Source organism: Camelina sativa, chromosome 3 (genome assembly GCF_000633955.1).
Source record: "Camelina sativa cultivar DH55 chromosome 3, Cs, whole genome shotgun sequence".
Classification (NCBI taxonomy): Eukaryota; Viridiplantae; Streptophyta; class Magnoliopsida; order Brassicales; family Brassicaceae; genus Camelina; species Camelina sativa.
Window position 1 is genome coordinate 4,869,952 of NC_025687.1, and position 9,313 is coordinate 4,879,264.

At 39.3% G+C, this 9,313-nt stretch overlaps 2 protein-coding genes across 3 annotated transcripts; one reads left to right on the plus strand and one right to left on the minus strand.

Annotated features, from left to right (window-relative positions):
• On the minus strand, positions 99–3,327 carry LOC109131029. 2 transcript variants are annotated; one of them, XR_002036764.1, is made up of 9 exons: positions 2,887–3,327; positions 2,701–2,793; positions 2,251–2,528; positions 2,125–2,154; positions 1,929–1,992; positions 787–907; positions 582–695; positions 340–468; positions 99–219 (listed from the first exon to the last, which is right to left on the minus strand). XR_002036764.1 is itself a non-coding variant. In XM_019241381.1 (6 exons), exons 1-6 carry the CDS (start codon positions 2,919–2,921, stop codon positions 1,735–1,737), a joined length of 444 nt encoding a protein of 147 aa, XP_019096926.1. In that variant the 5' UTR covers positions 2,922–3,327; the 3' UTR covers positions 921–1,734. The 2 variants fall into 2 exon arrangements, 1 of the variants encoding a protein (XP_019096926.1); XM_019241381.1 differs by lacking the exons at positions 99–219; positions 340–468; positions 582–695; positions 787–907 and adding an exon at positions 921–1,784 and having other exon boundaries at positions 2,125–2,249; positions 2,452–2,528.
• Positions 4,196–9,307, plus strand: LOC104769697. Its single transcript, XM_010493972.2, has 13 exons — positions 4,196–4,755; positions 5,276–5,375; positions 5,509–5,848; positions 6,058–6,170; positions 6,585–6,713; positions 6,851–6,944; positions 7,046–7,150; positions 7,256–7,866; positions 7,964–8,208; positions 8,399–8,546; positions 8,653–8,750; positions 8,841–8,922; positions 9,010–9,307. The coding sequence occupies exons 1-13, from the start codon at positions 4,283–4,285 to the stop codon at positions 9,091–9,093; spliced, it is 2,622 nt and encodes an 873-aa protein (XP_010492274.1). The 5' UTR covers positions 4,196–4,282; the 3' UTR covers positions 9,094–9,307.

Below are 9,313 nucleotides of genomic sequence, written 5' to 3' on the forward strand. Positions count from 1 at the left end.
ATATATGTTAACGGGTTAGTTGTTGTATTTTGTGTTGGTGAAATGAAACAATTAAGATAAGCTATCTAGAAGATAAGATGTAGTATAAATATGTTTTTTGTGTGTGTAAGAACACTTTAAGCAAGTAAGAAGTAAAAAGGTTAAAAGTGGCTGCTTCTAGATCTATTTCCAACATGGTATCAGAGCTACATGGTCTTGGTGGCCTTGAAGCTTGAAGATCTGCACAAAGAAATCAAAGGCACAAGCTGGTTCATTAGAACACATCAGAAAGGAAGAAAAGAGAAAGAAAAGAAAAGGTAACATCAAAAATCAGTTTTTAAGTAGAAATGCAGAACTCACTAGTGGTTCCAGTGTGTGATGGGAATAACTATAGCTTATGGGTCATTAAGATGAAGGCAATCCTTAAGTCTAAGGGGTTGTGGAAGATAGTAACTAAGGGAATTACAGAATCACCTAAGCTAGCTACACCTGTACAAGATGAGAGAAAGAAATTAGGGGAGTGGGAGGAACTTGAAATGAAAGACCAAACAGCCTTGCAACTATTGTTCAGTGCTGTTACTGAAGAAATTTTCCGCACTTACCTGTCGGTGACTGAAACGTCAAGAGAAGCATGGGAAGTGTTGAAGCTGAGGTTTCAAGGAGACTCAAAAGGTTCCATGATAATGCTGCAGAGACTAAGGGCCAACTTTTACAACCTGAAACAAGATGAGAGAGTGACAATTGTAGATTTCACTAAGAAAGTAGTGGAGCTGGGAAATGAAATGAGAACTCATGGAGAAGTGTTACCTGAGAGCATGATTGTCTCCAAGATATTGTGCTCCTTGCAAGAGAGGTTTGACTCATATGTGGGTGTTATAGAGCAGACAAAAGACCTTTCAACTATAACAGTGGCTGAGGTAGTCAATGCCTTACAAGGACAAGAGAAGAGATTAGATGACAGAAATGGTGGAAATGCAGAAGGTGCATTTGCAGCAAGGTTTCAGAAATTCAAAAATGTTCAAAATGTGCAGGACACGTTCAGGTCAGAATCATCTCAGTCAAAGTGGTGTAGCATATGCAGGAAAAACAATCACAGTGAGGAAGAATGCTACTACAACAAAAACAAGATAACAAACGCACAACAAAACATGCAATTCAGACCTAGAGGAAGTTGCTTTGTGTGTGGAAAGGTGGGACACTATGCTAGAGACTGCAGACTCAAACACAATCAAACCCAGATGCAAGCTCAAGCAGAACAACAAAGTCAAGCAACAATGAACAGACAAGACCAAGATCAAGACAACCAAGAAGAAGGGTTGTTTACAGCAACTCATGACCAAATCACAAATAATGCAAATATCTGGTTGATTGACAGCGGAGCGACATGTCACATGGCTAGAGAAGAAAGTTGGTTCTCACAGTTGAACAAAAGCACTAGGAAACGGGTGAGTTTATGTAGTGGTGATGCTATGCAAGCCAAAGGAAAGGGTACGGTCACAGTGATGACTGAAACGGGAAAAAGGGCTATAAGGGATGTCCTCTTTGTGCCTAGCTTGGCACACAACTATCTAAGTGTTCCTCAACTAACGAACAATGGCTATGGGATTATGTTCAATGGATCAGGATGCACAATCACTAATCAAGAAGGGAAGAAGCTATTTGAAACACCCATGAAAGATGGATGCTATTCAATTGAGTTTCAAAAGTTGAATAATGAAAAACAGCAAGGAGAGACATCACAAAAGAAGATAGAGACTAGACATGGGGGTCATGGTGGAGTCTATGAAAATGTTGAATCTGAGCGCCTACAGGAAAATGAAGAACAATTGTCTTAGTGTGTGGTTGAAGAAGTAACAGGTTCCACAATGGACCAGGACATTCAAGTAGGAGAATCAAGCAATATGCAACAATGCTACAATTACAATGAGTGGGTTCAGAGGATGACATACCAAGCGGTTGAACATCCAATGAAAGAGAATGATGGTGAAGTTGGTTGTATAGAGCCTGCGACCACTAAACAAAGAGAGAAGGTTGAAGAAACCAAGGCGATAAGTCAGAACGTGGAGAACCACAAACGATTGCTGGAAGTTGAAAAAGAACTAGCAGACAACAGCTTAGCTGAGAACCAAGGAAAGAATAACTCACCGAGTATGGCTGAGCTGCTAGACCAATACGCTGCTCACGTGAATACAAAGAAAACAAATGTAAGGTTGCACACTGCCATTGGAGAGGTTCGAGATGTTGAGAAAGCAGAGTTGAGAAAATCCTTACTGAAAAATGACCGAATTGAGGAAGAGCAACTGAAGGTTTATTCAGAACAAGGAAAAGCAGTAGAGATTGATAAGAGAGAGTTTCAAGTTGGTGACTCTGGAAAAGACCCATCTCACATGAAACTCCAAAAGGCTAAGACTCAAATCCCACTCCAGCTCAAACAATGTATGAGTGAAAAGCAGAGAGAATCAAGGATTAAACCTGAAGTGTATGGACCAGAGATCATCACATCTGATGAGGGAGATGGAGATTGTGTGAAGGTTGCTGCAGACAGATACCTGCAGGAGAAAGAGTTAAATTATTTCAAGAGAGAGAAGAAGAAAATAAAGAATCTGGAGAAGAATCGGATTCAAAGGGAAAATCAGAAGGAAAGCAAGAGGAAGACTCGAGGTATGAAAAAGAAGGAGAAGAGGGAGAGAAAAAAGAAGAACCCAAGCTCACGACACTCACATGAAATGGAGATTGATGCTTGGACTTGCAATGAAACCAATATGCAGAAGAAGAAAACTGAGATTGCAGAACCACATGACAAGCACATGGGACCTGTCATGATGAGAAACAAATCAGAAACTGGGTTAAACTCAATCATGGTTGATAAGGTAAAGAATGAAGTAATGAGAGAGAAAGGAAAATTACTTATGAGTTTTGTAGATCTCGACAAGAGGATTCATTCAAAGGACAAGAAGAAGATCGATGCCCAGAATCACTCAGAGGAGTACATGCAGTACAAGAGAACGGTTCAGACCTCAGCAAAAATTGACGAGAGCCATGGAGGGGTTAAGTCAATAAGCTGATCCGGCAAAATAGTGAATGAGATCAAATCTGAGAGGATCAAGATGACGAGGGAGCAGGAGAACTTATCAGTGAGTTACGCTGATGTTGTTAAAGGTATAAGTTCAGGTACTAAGGACATCAACCGAGTTGGACAAGAAGTGGTAGAGATCAAACCCATAAATGTGAATCTGAGAATTTTGGGGATTAATCATAAGATGAGAGAGGGAGTGTTGGAATCTCATCATTGATTAATCCTTTGCAAGGAATCAAGTGTAAGAATCAGAAGATGGAGAAAAGAAGAAGAGGAAGAAGCGTAAGAAGAAGAAGAAGAGATGTAGAAGTGTTGTGTCGTGGAGGAAGAAGAAGAAATAAGTAAAAGGCTTTGGGCCAGAAGTTAATGAAGGCCTATATATATGTTAATGGGTTAGTTGTTGTATTTTGTGTTGGTGAAATGAAACAATTAAGATAAGCTATCTAGGTTAAGATAAGATGTAGTATAAATATGTTTTTTGTGTGTGTAAGAACACTTTAAGCAAGTAAGAAGTAAAAAGGTTAAAAGTGGCTGCTTCTAGATCTATTTCCAACACTACTTAGCCAAATTGATCGCTTGATGAGGAACAAGGCACTGATCCTCTGAACTACTTCTTCTTTGGTTAGCAGGATCTGCTACTTAATCCGTGAGAGGTGGCTAACCCTAAAAGGAGAAACTTAGGAGATACAGAAGATCTTCGACATTGTCATTGATGGGATGGCATTCAAGCGGTTATCTGCCAACCGTTTTACTGGTTCGATTATGACTGGGTGGTTTAATTCTGATTCACTTTTGGTTCCTCCCTAACTATGGGCTTTAACTAGGTGTATTTTAATTTTTGGTTTTTTTTAATGGGTTTCTAATCATGGACCTTCAAATCTCTAGGCTTTAGCTATGTAAACATTTTTCTTTTCTGCTATTTAAATTTGAATATCTTTTAACAAAAAAAAAATGTGTTTTGTTTCCATAATAACGTAACGTTAGTTAATTTTAAAACAGTAGTTAATTAAAGAGAAATTTTAAAACATTTTATTAAAAAGATTAGTAAAAGTAACGGCCAATCACGTTAGCAGCTCTCTTCTTCATTCTCAGAGCTACAGATCTCTTATTATTACGAGCGCACTTTAATATTTTGTGTTTATTCCCGAAATACCCCTTTGTTTTTGGATTCCTCACCTAAAAAAAAATCTACCCCAAAAATTGCAAATTCAACGACTCGTCTCGGCGATGATGGAGCGAACCTACGGCCGCCGTAAGCCGGGTATTCCGAGGACCTTATCCGACTCTCTTAACGACACCGTTTCGCAGACAGAGTATCTCTCTTCATCTTCGTCGCCGGACATCGAACCTATAGATTACTCTCTTCTTCCTTTCTCCAGTCAAGAGTCTTCCTCTCTTTGGCATTCTTCCTCGAGGTCAAATTTCCGAGATGATTATCCACAGAACGGAGGAGGAGGAGGAGGAGGAGGAGGAGGCGCACGGAGGGCGAAGAGAGTGAGGAACGGTGAGGCTTTCGCTTTTACTTCTACTTTGCTCGAGGCTCAGGAGTTTGGTGAGCTGATGGAGCATGAGGATGAGGTTAACTTTGCGCTTGATGGGTTGAGGAAAGGACAACAGCTGAGGATCAGAAGAGCTAGCTTGTCTTCTTTGCTCTCGATTTGCGCATCTCAACACCAGCGTCGCTCCTTGAGAGCTCAGGGGTACACACACACACACGCCCTTACTTTGCCCTCTTTTCTTCGATCTCCCCATTCTTTTCTGGGGTTTGATTTTTGAGAAATTCTCTTAATTGGCATGTGGGTTCTGTGTAAAAGATCTGTTTTGAGTTCTGGGGTTTTCATTATTTTTCGGTCTTCTGGATTTTAGGGCACGATTTGTATACAAATTCTTCGATGCCGACAATGTTTGAAGTTCGCTTCTTGTGTGAATCAGATTTGTGATGGATTTAGTCTTTATGATTGTCTGAAGAGGCTGAGGGCATGTTAGTCTTGAGAACTTTTGTGTATTTCTGGGTTGTGGTGGATTGGAGTGTATATTGCTGAATAGGGTTTGTGTTATGTTGCACACAAAGTAAGGTTTTTAGGAATATGTCTAATTCTCTCCCAAGGACTGGAGATGTTGTGTTTCTCCCATTAATTGATTCCTTGGTTGAATCCATGACAAGTCCTAAATGGATGCTGAGTATCATGAACTCTGACGATTAGATTACCTTTGTTTCAGGATTTCCCAATCCATAATTGATGCGATTTTGGTTCTCAGCCTTGATGACATACCAAGCAATCTAGCCGCAGCCACTCTTTTCTTTGTACTAACTGCTGATGTAAGTGACTTGCAGATGCTGCTGTATTTGTTTTTAATGTATAATGTTTGATCCATTGACATTTTTTTGCTTTCTCTATCACTATTTCACATTCTCCGTATTTAAATTTACCAGTTCATTTTTATGACTCCAGGGTCAAGACGAACACTTTATGGAGTCACCCGAGTGTATCAAGTTTCTGATAAAGTTGTTGAAACCTGTGGTTGTCACTAGCACCGAAGGGAAGCCACGCAATATAGGATTTAAGCTCTTGTCATTACTTAAAGATGTTGATGCAGCAAGGGATCCTGCGAAAATAATTGATCCAAGCTCCAGTGATATACTTTCAAGAGTTCAGGAACTTCTTGTTAATTGCAAAGAAATGAAAATGAATGATGGCTGTAAAACTGAAACAACGAGGCCTGAACTTAGTACGAAATGGGTAGCTTTGTTGGCCATGGAGAGGGCGTGCCTATCCAAAATTTCTTTTGATGGTATTTAAAAGTTTTGCCTCTTCTGTTGGAACTAATGAATGACTAGCTAACTATTTCGGGATCATCTTCGATAGTTAGATTTATTTTGCTTAAAAGTTCCTGTCCTCTCCAGTAATTTATTTTGTTTTCTTATTAGCGTAGATTCTAAGGTGATAATATTGTGATCTTTTGTTTATTGTCAGTAATTTAGTTCAATTCCCCTCTTGCAGATACTTCTGGTTCTGTGAAAAAGACCGGAGGGAATTTCAAGGAGAAACTGCGAGAACTAGGAGGACTTGATGCAGTCCTTGAGGTGGTTATGGAATGTCACGCTATTATGGAGGTGTGAACCTGTATGTTCTTTTCATCTGCATTAGTATCTTTTATTATAAGTTGCACAGTCTACGATAACTTGTATAAAGCATCTTAGGTTGTTAATTTGGTAAATGTATAGGTATTTTCAGGGTCTATTCTTTGTTTAAGTTCAATATACTGCTGAAAAGCTGTTTCAGTGAATGAACTTTCTTTTATATTGTATATTGAAAGATAGATTACTTCTTGACCGTATTTGCAGTGGTAAAAGACTTTGTTTAAACTCAGAATAAGTTTTTTTGGGACAAATTTGCAATAATATAAGACACTTCTATTGCTGGCAGTAACATGTATACTCTCCTTTGTCGTGATTATCTTCATTCATTACTGGCAGTTTGCAATTGCATTATTTTATGAAAGAATCTAATACAGATGATATATGCAGCGCTGGGTGGAAAATGACGCACTTTCCGTCCAGGAAAAGAAAGATAATCTGCATAAACAGAGTTTAATGTTGCTTCTGAAATGTCTGAAAATCATGGAAAATGCTACGTTCCTCAGCACAGACAACCAGGTATCTTATAGTATATTGGTTTCTAGATTCATGACAATATTCTTGAGATTCAGACGTTAATCAACTGTTATCAAGTTGCAGTATATATAACTCAATGCCTAATATAATATAACTCTAATGCTAATTGTGTGTTTCAGAATCATTTGCTCGAATTTAAGAAATGTTTGGGCTCTCATGAATCTAAAATGTCTTTCACAGAGCTCACGATAAGTGTCATTAAGATGCTTTCAGGTTTGCAATTGATACCATGTCTTGTTTTGAATTGTTACACATTATGACTTCCGCTCGGTCTATCTTCTCTTATCCTGATTTCTGGTTGGACTGATGGCCAGGTCTTCACCTGCGTGGAGGCTTTCCAAGTCCGAATAGGAACAATGTGAATCCTCACTATTCAAATGGTAATAATTGTGATTCTATCTTGGGAGCAGATCGGAAAGGTAAATTATTCTGATAGCCACAAATGAGTCTGTCTCCTCTCACTCTCTCTATTCCTCCTTTGGTCTCTGTATTTTTCTATGCTAAGCCGCTTCTCTCTTTTGCAGTTGCCAATGAGGTTGTGACAATCAGTTCAGATACATGCTCGACTGTTGGCTCTGTCTCCAAGAGTGTATCCCAAAGAAGTCATTCCATAATCCATTTAGATTCCTCACCAACATCAATGTCGGGGTCTCAATCAAGTGTGTCTGGGAATGAGCCTACTACGTCAAAAACAAGAGTCGGTTCCACCATATCTGGTACATTTGCAGGGAGATTAGCGTCATTGGGTAGTGGCATTGCCAGAAGTACATTAAGGACTAGTCAAGCTGGAGAACCAAGCTGTAAAAATAATGGAGGTTTTGCATCCCCTGAGGACAGCGAAGATCCTTTTGCGTTTGATTTGGAAGATTCTCAACCTTCCAAGTGGGCAGTAGTGTCCGTAAAGCAAAAGCATTCTAGAGCTCAAAAGAAGAAAGGATGCTACAAACAAAGTAAAGATGACAGTTTCTATCAGCTGTTCTCGAGCCAAGATGAACTATCAAACAATAGGTTGGATTCCCAAGAAGAATCAAGTGACAGAGACTGCAGTACATCGCTGCAACCATCTTCTTGTACAAATGACATTGATGAAGAATGTCTATGTCTTTTATCTGATTGCCTATTAACAGCCGTAAAGGTAATTTTCCTAGTCTTTTAACACCTGTTTGCTGGTCTGTGGCGAAATTCTCTTAGCCAGCGTCGCAAAAATTTAGTTCAAGATTATCTATTTGCAGGTTTTGATGAACTTAACAAATGACAACGCTGTCGGTTGTCGGCAAGTTGGTGGGTGCAGAGGGCTCGAAAGCATGGCTGAATTAATTGCCAGACACTTCCCGTCTTTCACCATTTTCAGTGAGATGGAAAAGAGGGGATCATCCCATCAGAAGAAAGACGCACATCTTACAGATCAGGAGTTAGAATTTCTTGTTGCCATCTTGGGATTGCTGGTAAATTTGGTTGAGAAAGACGGAGTGAACAGGTTGGTGCAAACAAAATCTCAGCTTTTACCAATAACGTTTTAGATTTTGCTTTATTGCGGTCACACTCTATTAACACCATCATGTGGTCGAGTCAATACAAGTTAAACTAGTCACACTCGTTTGTCTATAACCTTTAGTCACAGCGGAATTGGTATCTGTTTTCTAATCAAGCAACTGATATTTTTGTAGATCACGGCTTGCTTCAGCTAGTGTTCCTATCACAAAACCAGAAGGGTTGCAAGAGAGTGAACAGAAAATGATTCCTTTACTATGTTCAATCTTTCTCACTAATCAAGGATCAGCAGAGGCCAAAGAAGAGACAACTACATTCACCTTAGTGAGTAGCCGTATCACTGTTGTTTACTTGAACTTCGAAATCCACAGAAAAGGCTTTTAGTATTAAACCTGCTGTGTTTTTTTTCTCTTTTTTTTTTTGTATTCAGGATGATGAAGAAGCTGTTCTAGAAGGTGAAAAGGAAGCGGAAAAGATGATTGTGGAAGCGTACTCTGCTCTACTACTCGCCTTTCTTTCGACCGAAAGGTACTTTTTTGTTTTCAATCTCAGTATATATGTCATAATCCATCTAATCTTCTACTAGAAACTAAACATGCTCTTGGACCCCACTAGCAGTAGAAGTATACGCAACTCCATCAAGGACTATCTCCCGAAACGCAATCTCGCGATTCTTGTACCGGTCTTGGAAAGATTTGTGGTATGTACCTCTTTAAAACCTTACGGCTATTCGATTTCAGGCTAGGAGAATCCGTTGAAGTGATTGTGTACTATGTTTGTTCTTCAGGCATTTCACATGACTCTGAAAATGATCCCTCCGGAGACGCATAAAGCAGTGATGGAAGTGATTAAATCCTGCAAATTACCGTGAAATGGGATCATCAAAGGGAAAATTAATTATTCATTCTCCATTTTCTGTGTACAGCTTCTGCAAGAAAAAAACTTGGAATGCTTTGGGGTGATCACGAACTCTGGTGATCATGTTGATGTATGATATAAGGCTACTATTAGTACGTTAGTTCTATCTTTTAGAGTTTTACTGTCTGTCTCGGCTTAGGGTTGTTTTAGTTGTCTTTTACAGTTTTACTCTT

Bases quoted from the DNA above. Each gene is read 5' to 3' on its own strand.
- LOC109131029 (XM_019241381.1), bottom strand. From the start codon at position 2,921: ATGAATCCTCTTGTCGAGATCTACAAAACTCATAA. The intron at 2,250-2,451 runs GTTTAATCCTTG...GTCATTTTTCAG, and splicing joins CTCTGGTCCATACACTTCAG to TAAGGATTTTCTCAACTCTG. The intron at 1,993-2,124 runs GTGAGTTATTCT...CTCTTTGTTTAG, and splicing joins TAGCAGCTCAGCCATACTCG to TGGTCGCAGGCTCTATACAA.
- LOC104769697 (XM_010493972.2), top strand. From the start codon at position 4,283: ATGATGGAGCGAACCTACGGCCGCCGTAAGCCGGGTATTCCGAGGACC. The intron at 5,376-5,508 runs GTAAGTGACTTG...TTATGACTCCAG, and splicing joins TCTTTGTACTAACTGCTGAT to GGTCAAGACGAACACTTTAT. The intron at 7,867-7,963 runs GTAATTTTCCTA...ATCTATTTGCAG, and splicing joins GCCTATTAACAGCCGTAAAG to GTTTTGATGAACTTAACAAA.